General features: G+C 43.6%; 1 protein-coding gene across 22 annotated transcripts in view; it reads left to right on the plus strand.

Annotated features, from left to right (window-relative positions):
- The window catches only part of Dst (dystonin), a 415,027-nt gene that overhangs the window by 216,986 nt on the left and 183,608 nt on the right, over nucleotides 1-14,433 (plus strand). For all 22 annotated transcript variants that reach the window (XM_031367095.1, XM_031367096.1, XM_031367099.1 and 19 more), the window contains one exon: nucleotides 404-496. In XM_031367095.1, coding sequence (XP_031222955.1) covers nucleotides 404-496 — 93 coding nt within the window. The remainder of the gene's footprint in view (nucleotides 1-403; nucleotides 497-14,433) is intronic.

Below are 14,433 nucleotides of genomic sequence, written 5' to 3' on the forward strand. Positions count from 1 at the left end.
CAGTGGTTTATATGCGCATGATAGGAAGACATATGATAGAAAATAAAAATCCTCTGTAGGAGATCTACAAGTTGTCAAACTGGGTTCGTTTTTTTGCTTGATTGTAAGAGTAAAATAAGTTCATTTTAAAAGAAGATGTTCCCCTAATTTTAAGATCGTAAATATTATTTATCCAGGCGCTGCCATTATTTTTGACAACTGGTCACTTTCAATACTAGAAGAGAGAACCCCAGCAGTTCCCAGTTTGTGTTTCGATGTGTTTGTCATCTAGAGCGTTGAAGGGAAGGCCTTCAAAGGGTGGCCTTTACCTTCGTTGTATAATTTAGCGTTTCTTTTGTAGGCGATGAGAACCCGTGCCTGGTTTACAATAATCGCTGTTTCTCTCGCTCTCACCTACAAACAGGTGAAGTTGGTGAATATCAGAAACGATGACATAACAGATGGAAATCCTAAGCTGACTTTGGGGTTGATATGGACAATAATTCTGCACTTTCAGGTGAGAGTCCACGTTGTCTTCGTTGTTGTCGTTACGTCTTGGTTTCGTGGCTGGTTTTCACGGACTGGTGGTCCGTGAGAAGAGGTTTGACATCCTTTGAGTGATAATGGGTTTCAGGGTAACTTCATAACAGTACCTCAGTTATTCTAATAACTCTGTGAGACTGGCGTCTTGTCTCCTGGTCTCCGTGAGCTTCTGTATCTGCCTTTAAAGGCCTTCTGTTTTAAACTTAGAGTTCAGAGGCAGAGCTTTCTCTATCCTAAAGGCAGACGTGCTTCTTTTGTTCTTTGGGCAGAATTACTTGTTTTAGCCATTTAAAGATTTTATGACTCAAAATCCTTAAAGTAAGTTTATCCTTATTGTAAATAAATTAAATTTTCCCTCGGTAGACACTAGATGGCAGTAGGTATACTCTGAAGAGCCAGATTAGAAAAACAGTGCCCTAGACAGACAGTTGTGTCCTATGTAGATCCGAGGACAGTAATTGCATTTCAAAAGAAATCTGGAATTTGATTTATGGTAACTCCTCCTTGTAACTTGCTTTAATTTGTTAACTGCTCATAGTCTCACAAAATTTTGTAAGACTCTCAGTCAGATCTTTTTTTTTTTTTAATTAGATATTTTCTTTATTTACATGTAAATTTCTCCTTTCACAGTTTCCCCTCCAAAAAACAAAGAAACAAACAAAAATAACAAAAACAAACCCCTGTTGCCTCCCCCTTCCCCATGCCTGCCACCCCGCCCTCTCCCACTTATTGGCTCTGGCATTCCCCTACACTGGGGCACAGAACTTTCACAGGGCCGAGGTCCTCTCCTCCTATTGATGATTGAATTTGCAATCCTCTACTATACACATGCTGCCAGAACAATCAGACCCCTCCATGTGCAGTCCTTGGTTGGTGGTTGAGACCCTGGGAGCTCTGAGGGTACTAGTTAGTTCATATTGTTGTTCGTCCTAAGGGGCTGGAAACACCTCAGCTCCATTGGTCCTTTCTCTAACACCTTCCTGGGGACCCTGTACTCAGTTCAATGGATGGCTGTGAGCCTCTACATCTGTATTAGTCAGGTACTGTGAGAGCCTCTCAGGAGATAATACAGCCTTTCTTGGTGCTGTGTTGTTCGTGGATTACAACTCCTGCCTGTGCCCAGGGAGAAGAGTGGTCACCATCCCCAGACTGGCACAGTCTGTAGGTCCTCTATTCATTATATGGATAAGGCAAGTTTTTTCAACTTCTTTCTGAAGTGGGTTTTTTTTTTTAAATACTGCTTTTGAGCATCACAAGGTGGGTCTGCTTTTCACACTGGCATTTAGAAGGCAGGAATTGTATTCCTGATGGTCTCATGTCATAAACCATTGTATGCGAGATCATGATGAGGTACTGTGTGCTGTCTGTTGAAGGATTCTTTAAAGTTCTCATAACCACGGGTGGTACATTCATCGACAATGGAACTACAATTCGCAGTGTCTGGAGCAAAGTTTAGAGTCTGTGCCAGGCCTGGCAGGGCATTAGAGAAGAAGGCTGTAGAAGTACCAGTTACCAGGCAGATGAGCCATTTCTGGAAGGGAACAGGGCGTGTGACCTAACCATGGACAGTTGCTTAGTTTGGCAGGGCCGAAGGGAAGGGTGGAGGGTGTGCCAATCCCGGCCTGCTTCTCCACCCTGGCAGTATACACAGCAGCCATTCCACATTTAAGCGATGTTCCGTTCTCTTTGCAGATATTGAAAACTTAAGAACAAAAAACCCAAGACTTTTTCCCCCATAGCCTTAATCTAGAATCTATTACTGGATAACGTCTAATTTTCTTTTTAAATAGTTAAGAAAACCGTTACGAGATAGATATGTTACAGACATCTGTAACATCAGTGTGTCAGCTTGACCCGTGACTGGATAAGCCCCTCCTCAGTAAAACACGTTGAGTTCCTTTTCTTATTGGGAAAGACTACCTCAGGAAAGGCAGTTACCGACTTTCCAGCTGACCTTGGCTTGTGTGACAATATCTTCCCTGTCACGCTGATTTCCTTTGTACCGTGTCTGTGACCCGGGGTTAAGAATACGAACAGCTCGGAGTATGGAGTCCATGCTGATGTCTTAATTTCCCACCCTGACCCTGCTAAAGCTGTTTAATATTTAACCCAAGTGCAATTGCAGAGCATAAAGTTTAACTGCCCTAATGTATGTGTCAGAGTATGCGCACACTTCCTTTAGCTAAGTGCTCCACCTTTAAATCCCTTCACTTAGTTATTTGGTCATGTGGCAATCCCAGTGAGCAGATAATCAGAGATTTATGATTTGATCACTGTTTCAAGCCATATTAAAAGACTAGCTTTAGACATAATTAAACGTATTTTTTGCTTTCAGTATTTATCTTCCCTTCATCCAATTGTTGAATCATATCTTTATGCTACTTTTTTTCTGAGTTAGTCTTAACACTGCAGACTCATAAGCTTTTCATTTGTTTGTGCGTGGACCCTAAAATTAGTTGGCGTTTCCAGGGGAGGCTCCCTGAACTTGAGTTTGAAAGGCACTTTGAGACTGAACTTGAAGGGCACTTTGCTAGTAAGTCTCTCGGCTGTGTTTACTTTCTGTTTGCTTTGCTTCAGAGGTTAATGCAAATCTTGATAGTGTGTGTGTGTGAATTTCAGAAGGCACTGTGTTAACTGGAGGGCCGTGGTCTCCATAGTGAAACTCAGGGTTTATCGTGGAAGTTCACTGGTGTCTGATTTGACTGTGAGCAGTTATGTTTGTCTGAGAGGACTGGTGGCCAGGAATGAGCCACAGTGCCTAATAAGACACAGGACCGGCTGGCAGGGAGCCACAGCATTTCTTGCAAGTGGTTTTCTCATAAGCAACATGGCTTCGGGCTGAAGAGGATGGTCACACAGCCTGCTAGGAATTACAAGTCAGCGTGGAGAGTCTCGGGACTTGGTGGAGCGGGTCCTGGAAGCCCCGGATTTTGAAATGAGTGAGTTCGTGGGGCCGTGAGTGCCCGTGAATCAAATGGGGAATGTGTGTGGCTGTGTGCGGGCTGAGAAAGAAGAGCAGTATTTCGATCCTGCCAAAAGTCCCTTGAGTCCTGAAAAATACTCTCCTGGAAGAAAGTATTTCAGAAGAAAGCCTGGCCAGAAAGTTGTAGGTGACACCGAGCTGGTGTGGCAAAGCAGAGAAAGAGAAGGCAAGAAGGGGGTCAGTCAGCCTGCCCGGGGACATCCAGCTGTGTCCTCCGGAGAACTGCCGTGGGAGGACCCTGCTGCAAGCCCCACTCGGAAAGATGCTGTGCAGCTGGGGAAGACAGCAGCTGCAGAGCACAGTGAGCAGAGACCTCTGCCCAGCGCTGTGGACAGCTGCCCCCACCGAGTGACAGATTCCTCTGCTCAGGGAAGATACTCAGAAGTACAAGTTAGCATCCCGGACAAGACAATTCCAGAAGAAGATAGCCCTCCATGTTGCCCAGAGACGGAGAGACACTTAGATGACGTCAACACAAAACACACAACATTCCTGAGAAGAGACGATGTTTCTCTTTCCCAAACGGCAGCCAGCTCAAGTCCCATTCCGTGTGTCACAGAGAAGTCCCCCCAAAACAGCGCGCTTGTGGGAAACCTCTCAAAAAGCTGTAGCAGTGTCCCGGAACAGGACAGCGATGAGAGAGGCCACCCTCTCGGAGCACACTGTATTCAGCTCACAAAAAGGAGGTACCATTCCCTCTCTGCTGGTGTGTCCTCTGTCTCCACAGACACACCTGGGGATGATGGATGCCAGGTGAGTGACACTGGAGTAACTGACAGCTCCTCCTCCTCACACCAGACTCCAATGTTGCAGCTTCTCAAAAATGCCACCTGCATGTTAGCCTATGTCAAAGTTAAAGGGTTTTCAGATGTCCGCACTGTGACTTTGTATCATATGTTACCCATGTTTCTTACCCTCGCTTTAAATAGCGCCTGCATTTTATCGTTGCATAACTTGGGAAAGCACCGGCTTAACAGGATGCTTAGGCTTCATGTCTTTCATTCATGGCTCTTGATTTTTCTTTTGTAATCATCTATAGAAACTTAGCTCTGTGATAGGTAAAAGTTAAATTAGGAGACAGTTGAATACCTCAGTGTAGATAGCAGAGAGGATTTTGATGTTCCCAACACGTACAAAAAAATAAAAATGACAAATGTTTGCAACTGTAGATTGCCTAAAATGCCCGTTTGATTATTGTCAGTTATAGACATACACACACTGTAGTCCCCAAATAGGTTCAATCACTGTGCCAATAAAAATGTGAAGTACTGTTTAAAAAGGAGTATGTAGTGACCCTGTAGCACACAGTACCGTTCTCCACATTCTGACTTCTGTTCCATAGTCCAAGAGGCCAAATTCCAGCTCTCTCTATCAGTTGTCATGCACAGAACATTCACATAATTGCTTTCGGTCTTCCTGTGTGCTGAGGGCGGAGGCAAACATTAGCTTGCCCAAATACCGTGACCCCTCTTTGACATCAGAAATTGTTGGGGCAGCATGTCATTGGGACTGGGATGTGACTCAGGCTGCCAGGAAGCTGGGCTCTTTTTCCCTGACACTGATGTTTACCTTTGGACAAATTACTTATCTTTCAGATGTAATTGGATCAGTATAATTTACTTCCCTGAGAAGTGCATTACCTAAATGACTTCTCCGAGTTACTAAATTAGGGCTGATTTTTTTTTTTTTTTATTAACTTCTTCCTAACTATCTTTTACCCAGAAAGGTCTGGGTATAAGTGGTATCCGTGACGCTCAGCTTCATGGGCAGGTCATTATGTCACCAGTGTGGGTCCCTGGACAGAGACCAAAGGAGATTTTACTAGGGTTCGTGTGCATAGTCATTGTTGACCTTGGTGACTGAATTCCTGTTTGTGTACACCTCAGGCCTTGCCAGTGTTCTGCCTCAGTAATCTCTGTTCATGTTTTACCCTGTTTGCATTTTAAAAGGATAACATCCCTTGGAATTGTTCTCTGGGTAGGTCTGGCATAAAAAGGCCAGCGCATGAGAAAGCAAATAAGCTGCCCATGTTTATGAATATAACGTGCTTTAGTGTCTTGCATTTATCTTCCTCATAATTTGCCATCCAGTAAGCTCTGTGTGGTGGTCGTTGTTTTTCGTCATGGGAGTCCATTAAAACCTGTTTCTTTAATGAGCCTTTTATGGTAATTCTCATGTCAAGGGTTTTGTCATCTGTTCTACCAAATGAGTTTTGTTTTGTTTTTTTTTTTTTAAGTTTCATTGGAAAATACATGTGAAACTATCCCAAGCCCGTCAGTTGGGTTTGTTAAGTGACTGTGCTGCGGTGGTGTGTGACCTAACTGACAGCTGGATTTGCTAAGAGACTGCACACTGTACTGGTGTGTAGCTGACAGTTGGACCTGTTGAGTGGCTGTGCTACAGAGGTGTGTAGCGTCTCCTAGGTCAAAGCAGAGTGGGGAGGCTACGCTTTCACCTGAGTTCCTTGGCACTTCGTCTCCTTCAGTCCCGATAAAGGCTGTTTATCTTGTGATACAGAAGGAGTCAGCGTCAGCATCATGGCTGTTTGTCTGCGGTCATTCTTCTTGTGTCCTTACAGGTGTTCTCTCGTGTCAGCTTAAATGTGTTTGATTAGAACTGTCTACCTAACTGTGTTACAGGGACTCTTCCCTTTTCATGGATTTGATGTAGGTGCCTGTCCTAGCCCCTACATTAGTATATTCCCCCTCAGAGATAGCTTGTGGGCTACACAGTCATTGTTGATTTACCTCAAGTTCTCCTTCATATTTGTCTCACTCGATTCAGTCTTCCTCACCGTGGTGTGTGCAGGGTTGGCCTTGAGGACTTTTGAGGGCTTTGAAATAGAATAGGGAGCATTTCTTTGAGCTTCTCTTAACCTGATCTGAACTACCCTGGTCTTGTGACATTGGCCATTCGCAGTGCAGATGACCAGCTTGTCTCTCCTTTAATCCCTTGCGATAATGTGCTGAGAGGCATTCCTGGCTAACACTCCCCTTCCACACACGCCCGATGAGTATCTCGTATGCACACGTGTGTAATGGGACACGTGGCTGATTGTGAGAAGGGGTGGTGGGTATTAGATTTGTGTGATGCCTTGAGATTGGGAAATGCTTTCAGGCATGTTATGTCTTTGGATTACTGCAGCATTTGTATGTAATAGGCCAAATAGGTGGTCCGTATATAGACTGAAGATAACTCACAGTAGTTAAATGCGTTCTAAGACAATACAGCATGATAAAGTAGCTGATTTAACGGCATGATGTCTGTTACATTGTCAAAGCCATGATGTCTGTTACATTGTCAAAGCCGTTCTGCGGGGAGTGGTTGCTGATTCTCCAACCCCACCTACCTACTGGGCTGAGACAGGGGCTTTGCTTGAGCTCAGAAATAGTCCAGAAAATAGTCCGCTATGCCCAGTAGGGATGTGGGCTGCTTCGCATAGGAGCAGTAAGCCATCCCAGTACAGAAATAGAGCTGATCAGAACTCATGTGCTTGTTTGTAATGCGGTTGTGACTGTGAGTGACCTCTGCTCTTTATCCTGGGCAGCACAGTGAGGCTGCTTTAATGTAAAGCAAGTGTACTGAGGAAAACTGCTAGAAGAGATGAGAACAAGATCTGATGCTCAGAGGATCATTGGGTGAAGGATGAGGGGATAACTTGCTCAGGTGGTTCTTGTACACAGGCCGTCTATGTGCCTGTGTTTAAAGGGACCCCCTGCTGTGCACGCTACATGTATCCTTTATCCTGTGGCATGGTACCTGCTGTGCACACTTGTATGTATCCTGTACCCCATGGCACAATACCTGCTGTGTACACTTGTGTGTGTCCTGTATCCTGTGGCATGGTACCTGCTGTGCACACACTGTGTGTGTGTGTGTATGTCCTGTAGTCCATGCCATGGTACCTTCTGCGCACACTTGTGCTTACCATACTCCTTGGCATGGGCCCTACCTTCACCCATTAGCTTTTATCACACATATTTTTTTTTGTTCAGTTTCACAAAACCCACTTCATCCCAGTCTTGTTAGGTGGTCACGGTTGCCTTCCCTTGGTTTCTCTCCTTACAGACCATGGGTTCTCTAACCTAACCATGTGTGAGATTAATGTGAGTAGATTCTTGAAAATACAGATCCCTGTGTGTCATTCCCAGTGATTCCAATGTAATAAACGAAGATAGAGCTCTATAGTAGATTACTGTGATCAGGACAGAGAGTACATGTGTATGCATGTGAGTATATGCCTCTGTGTATATCAGGTCTGAGTTCTTACTGTCATCAGAAAGAAAGCAGTATAACCTAGCCATTAACAGATCATAGTCTTCTCTTAACCATGTTCTTTGGGTCCTACTATATCCTAGGCACTTCCTCACAAGTTCATTTTCAGAGGATGCCTGTGAAGTGGCTCTAGGTGAGGCTCGGGAGGTTTAAACAGACTGCTCAACTCACTTCACGTTGACCCGAAGTTGTCTGAGCTGAGCTGTTTACCTGATCCACGCCTCCTTTCCCATCATGCCTTTCCCAGTTTTACATTTATGTGACTTCTTGTATGTAAATATACACTTCTCCATTTTCAGTGATTTCTTTTCCATTCTTCCTTAGTTTAGCATTTGCAGTATATTGTATGTTGGATTAAAACAAGACACTAAGTTAAGTAGAGTACCCCCTTCTGTACTTACAGCCCATTGTTTGCAGCAAATGGCGGGGACCAGGCTATAAAACTAAGTTCCTGACGCTCTGGTTTCTGTATTGTGGTGGGGTTGAACTTCCTTCCCACAAACCAGATGTATTAACTAATGAAAATACTTCTGTGTTGAACCTCCAGTCTTCTGCGAGTCAAAGACTAAAAATGATCAGTGTGGTTCCTGTAGATAAGTCTCTGGATAAGTGAAAAGATGAGTCATTTTATTACATCAACTTTTATATTTGAACCTTTAAAAAATTTGGAGCCATCTTAAAATGTAAGAGGAACTCAAAATACTAAAATATATTCATTCTTTTTTTCTCTATGCTTCAGCTAATAGAATTCTTACTGAGATTTAAGGACTGTTAGAAACACAGAGTATATTTTCTTCTGTCCTATGATAGCTTGAACTCTGCATCCTGAAGCTAAAGATCATCAATTAGTTGAGTGATTTGTTCCTTTCTGAACCATTTTATCTCTTTTTAGTGTGTGCTTGGTGATTTTTTGACTAGTTATAGTTATTTAATTAATGAAAATTGCTTAGAATTTGGACACCAGTCAGCTTTATAATGTCCTATATTTTAAACTCTATGGAGGAGCTATAAAAGCCTGAAATCCTCTCTTTCTACCAAAGAAACGGGTGACTTTTGTGTTTGAACAAAAATGAGGTAATTTCCTGGAGTTTTCATTTTAGCATTGGTACTTTATTTTTAGTAATTTGGGTTTTGTTTTGTTTTGTTTTGACCTACAAGCCCAGCCTTATTTTTGCCAATGTTTTCTGTCTTTCTTTTAGCCATTTCTTTCATGTAGGCGGTTCGTAATCTTCATAGTTGCAAAATATTTGAGCAACATTTTCACTTAAAATATTTTGTGGAAGATGCTAACACATTTTTTAAAAAAACTTGGAAGCAACCACAAAAAAAAAAAAAAAAAAATCTGTTGACTACACTTCTTTCTGCCAGAATAGTTAAATTGTCTCTGAAAGAATTTTCTTTAGAAACAACTTGAAAGTATGTGTTTGTGTTGAGACATTCTGTGTGGAATTAGATTTTACTCCACCAGTCAAAAGGGCTGTGAATGAAGAGTTTAAGCAGCGTTCCTCCTGATACACTGACCTCAGCTTACCCTGAGATGTCTACAGGACACTATTGTCTCTTCATTTTGTACCCAAGGAAAATGATGCCCAGAGAAGTCACGGGGGGGAGGGGGAAGAAGGAGTGGGGGGGTAGGGAGAGTGGGGCTGGCTAGTAGCCACCATGCTGTGGTCCAGACACGTATGCACCTGGGTGAAAAACTGCTTTGTTTAGAAAAACACCCTGGGCACATTCTTCCCCAGCTATGGCTTTCGTTCATTCTTAATGCTATTTAACTTTTCACAAAGAATGGTAACATTTTTCCATCTAACCCTGTCCAAAGATTTCTGTTGCTGTCATGAAACATGACAATATTGAGCAACTTGGAGAGGAAAGGGCACATTTGGCTCATGCTTCTACAGCACACACAGTTCATCATTTAGGGAAGTCAGAGCAGGGTCCTGGAAGCAAGGGCTGAAGCAGCAGCCTGGGAGGAACACTGCTTACTGGCTTACTTCTGCTGCTTTCCTGTAGGACCCAGGACCTCCAGCCCAAGGGTTGCACCTCCCACAGGGAGCTACTCCCTCCTGTATCAATCACCAATCAAGAACGTGCTCCAGCAGTGGTGCCCACAGGCCAGTTGGGAGCATTTTTTTCTAACTCTCTTTTCCCAGATTGCTATAGCCTGTATCAAGATGACAAAAGACTAGCTAGCAAACTGTGTAAAGGGTTAAGGACTTTGTGTCTGTGTAGGTGACCCTTTGACCAGGTGTCATTCCCACGTCCGCTGTCTGTCTCAGATGTTGGTTCCCAAGTTACCACGAATGAAGTGGTTCATCAGTGGCTACAACTCCTAGAGTGTGGTAGAATGCAGAACACATCGGAGAGAACTTCAGCCAGAAAACTTAAAGTTAGGTCTTATTATTCTCATCCCTAAAGTGGGTGTGGCTTCCTGTCTCATTAAATGAGGTGACATAGAAATAGGGTGGATGCAAAGTTCATCATGACCTTTACCCTTTGATCATCATTTCCTGTGGATTCGGGGAAAGCCTCTAACCAACCTCGGAAGCAAAAAGTTTTCGAAAGTTCTACCAAGACATTCCCTTCTGTCCTGTCTTCACAGAGCGTCTCATACAACGCAGCAAGGCTGCTGCAGCCTGCATTCCTTGTCGCCTCTCATCTTCTTACTCTCTTCAACCATCACTGACCAATGTGTTCCTCTGCGGATGCCAGAGTTAGCTTCAAGCTTCAATTATTCAATCAGGCATTCTCCCTGAGAGAAGTCAATTCTTGTAGTCACCTTAGGTTGTTTACACCTTTGTAGGATTCACTTCAAGGGCATTGAGTGAGAACACCAGATCTGCAGACCTGCCAGGAGGAAGGCAGTGAAGGAAAAAATATCAATTTATTTGAGATAGACTCTCTTAGTATGTTGCTCATGTTGGGCTTGACTTTCTGGATACTCAAATAATCCTCCTGCCCCAGCCTCCTGAGTAAACACATTATTACCGCATCCAGTTTACTGAAAGCTCTGTTTTTGTTTGTTTGTCTTTTTATGAGCCCTGTTTTCTCCTATTTGTGTGAGAGAGCCAGCGAGACGTGTGGATGTCTCAGGAACCATGTGATGTTCTGGGCACTAGCTCCCCTGTCACTGTTGAAACTGACACTCTCCTGTGAAAGAGAGTTTGAGACTACAATCATGGAGGCAGAACAGGAGGGTGCCCTTACAGGATGATGTCCATAGCAGTGGCCACTGTCTCCGTTAATCCTGGAAAGTGATGTTAAGGAAAGCATTTGAGTAGTAGTAGCTGCTGAGAAAAACAAATACATCTACTATCGGGATAATACATTTGTCTTAATGTGAAAGAGAAATTTCACTCCTAGAAATCCCGAGCTGCAATTTAGGGAACCTAGATCCAAGCAAGAGGTTAGACTCTGGGCACAGTGTCTTATCTTATTTTCAGTTTGTTGGCCACTAAAATGATGACATTTCCCCAAGTGACTTTGCCATTTGTCAGTCTGAATTCTGCAATTCCTTACTCTTCAGATTTATAGCCTTATCTACAAGAAACAGCTTATGTTGGCGTTTCTAGTTTTTTGGGCACATTGATTAATAATCAATTCAATGAGACTTTGAAAAAAATCGCATAATTATTTTTAAATACTAAAAGTGTACACATGAGGCCTGGGTATGCCAGTCTTCGTCAAAATGCTTGCCTAACATGAGCATGGCCTGAGCTCAGCCTCCCATACCGAAAACAAGTTAAATAAAATGTGAATAAATTTTCAGGGAGTGTTGGCGTCAGCCTTGGAATGGGCTGTGCTGTGTGCATGCCCCGGGGATGACGACATCTGTGAAAATAGGATGTCCCTGCTTCCCAGTCGTCTGGTCGAGTTGACTTTGCTCAGAGGCCGGTCTCATTCCCAGGTCCAGCTGACTCCACAGTGATAACGTGCCTCCCTTCCCAGCAGATGGGCCACTAAGCAACCAACTGAGAATCAAATCGGGGAGCTAGCTGGGATATGGTTTTCCTTCATCTCCAGATTATTGTCCTATCAAGCCTGGGAAGGCTTTCTTGCTTTTTGTCTTTTTAGAAAAATAATCGAAGTGGGGTTCAGTTTCTCTGCCTGATACTGGTTATTCGCTAGTAGCCTCAGTTTCTGCTCCCTTTGAGGCACTTATGTGCTCAGTTTATCTGCTTTTACTGGGAAGTGACGCTGATTGTTCATTTTCGTAATGGCAAGGTTTGCAGAGATTCAAATGACAGCATGCAGTCATTCTGACTTCTGCCTGGTTCTTCCTTCCTCCCTAATCCCACACCTCCTTATTTAGCAGGCATCTGATGTCTGCCTGATGGGTCTGTATTAGGCAGAATATGAAGAGAACACTCTTAGGGTGGAAGTTACTTATAAGCCTAGAGAGAGCATATGGTACATACAGCCAGATGTGTTCATATGATTTCATCAGCAGAGAATCAGGGGTGGTGGTGGTTGTTACTTGGTTCTAGAAATATCAACAGAGGTCAGCTGTGGCTGCAGAAGAAAGAACAAGCCAGGCATGGTGGTGCACACCTTTAATCCTAGCCTTTTGGAGGCAGAGGCAGGGAGGTCTCTGCAAATTGGAGACCAGTCTGTCTTAGCGCATTCTTTATTCTGCAGCCACAGCTACATAAAACAAAACAGAAACAGGAAGAAAAGAGAATAAATTGCAGTGCCGATGCAGATAGGGCAAACCTCAGTATAGATAGATGGTTAATTAGCTAATACTAGATAATACTCTATAAACACCAGCTTCTGATGGGGCTCTGGGAAGTGCTTGCATTTGGTGTAGAAATCCCAGACTCTTCTTTCTTACTTAGAAACATATACCAGAGAAGAGGTACATGTAGAGAGGTAGATGGCAGCTGCCACTGCACTCTCTGCTGTGCCCTGGGAAGGGTTTACTCTGTGAGGAACAGACAGCACTTCCTCATTCATTCTGTGAAATTGGGATCATTCTGTTCATCCATGTGGGAACGGCGGAAAGCACACAATGGTTGGCATGTTTCTATGTTGCCATCCTTAATGGGTCAGAACTCATCTGTGTGAATGAAACTAGTTATATCTTGTGGTAATGGATTTAAGTTACAGCCTGCGATTAACTTCTCAATTTTGACAGTTAAAACAGAAAAGAGATCAAAGCTCGCAGAATTTGCCTAGTTGAAAAGTTAAATAACATTTCCTTGTGTTAAAGGATGGTGTCATTAATGAATAAGACATTTTAACAGCATACCAAAGACATGACAGTCCATACCCTCAGATTTCTGTAGGGAAAATCCATTCTGGAAGATGACGGAGGTTTTGCTAAGGCTGGAATCACCGGAAGCCCACCGGAACATCATTTTATATTGAAAGCAACTTTGAAGCTAACTTGGGCTTTGGCAGTGCGTTGTTCAGGTTAAAGAGCCAGCTCTCTAACCCTGGGTGGAAAACTGTTTCCACACTCTCTCCTTTTGAAGGGACAGCCTGTGTGTTTAACACGACTGGTTCCCCTTATGTTTATCTGTGAGTACAAGGACCTCCTTACCCATGAGCATTTGAGTGCATGCTATGATTGAAGTGACCAAGAGTATCTGAGCAAGACACTGGGCTGCTGAGTTGAAGAGACATTGCAGTACTTGTTGTTCATTGTATGAGAGCTGCTTAGGGTTGAGGGAGAACCAGAGAAAGTGGGTCTAGAGGTTCAAGATGCATCATGGATGACAGAACTTTTGATGTGTGGGAACTGGGCAAATGGTCGGGCCATTCCCTGAGCTAGCAATGTAGTCGGGAGTGCATGACTCGGAATGAGAAGTCCTGTGTCAAGCACATTGAAGTTTGAAGGTTATCACAGGGTGGAGCTCCATGAGAGAGAGAGTATGACCAGTGGGTGAGAGCATGCTGGGAGTTAGTGTCTGAGATTGATAGGATTGATTGGCTTGTTTGAGGCTCATACCAAGGATGCTGAATTTGAGTGAGTGAAGATAGTGGAAAAGAGTTCTCCACTTTAAGTGGAGATGAGGATGGGGCTGGTAGAATACATTAAGATGCCTGATAGGTATGGGTACATGATTTTGGAGTAGAATGGCAGTGTCCTTTAACGGGGAAAGTGAGATCTTTGTAACCCTAGACACATTGGTTTGGAAGCATCCCCAAAGGCCTGGAGGACTTTGCTGAAGGCTGAGTTAGGATTGAGAAGGAGACTAGAGACTCAGTCAAAGTTCAGAATCAACGTTGGTTGTCCTGGGATGCGACTTCTGGCGAGAATGGAGTCATGGGTAGCAGATCTGGAGCAGTGAACCAAACACACATCGCAGGTGGAAAGGCTCAGTAACTGGATGATCACGTAATTGAGAATAGCCTGAGAAGTGGAAAGTGAGCCGCTGTGTTAGTCATCAGTGTAGAGACCATGTTTCGTGACATAATTGAATGTATATTTTTTAACTAGAGTTTTAAAAGTAGTGTGCATGTGTCTGATAGTCTAAGCTAGTATTTGTGTGACTGGTAGTCTAAAATTCACCTGTTGAAAATTATTTAAAAGTAAGATCTACTCTTTTTGTCACTATTGCAGACCTGTAAGCTCATCGTTGATGATAGGTTTGGCTCGCAGCGGCGCGTCCACAGACACCAGATACAAGCAGCTCTGTGTTTTTGGA

The sequence above is a fragment of the Mastomys coucha genome, unplaced genomic scaffold (assembly GCF_008632895.1).
Source record: "Mastomys coucha isolate ucsf_1 unplaced genomic scaffold, UCSF_Mcou_1 pScaffold14, whole genome shotgun sequence".
Lineage (NCBI taxonomy): Eukaryota > Metazoa > Chordata > Mammalia > Rodentia > Muridae > Mastomys > Mastomys coucha.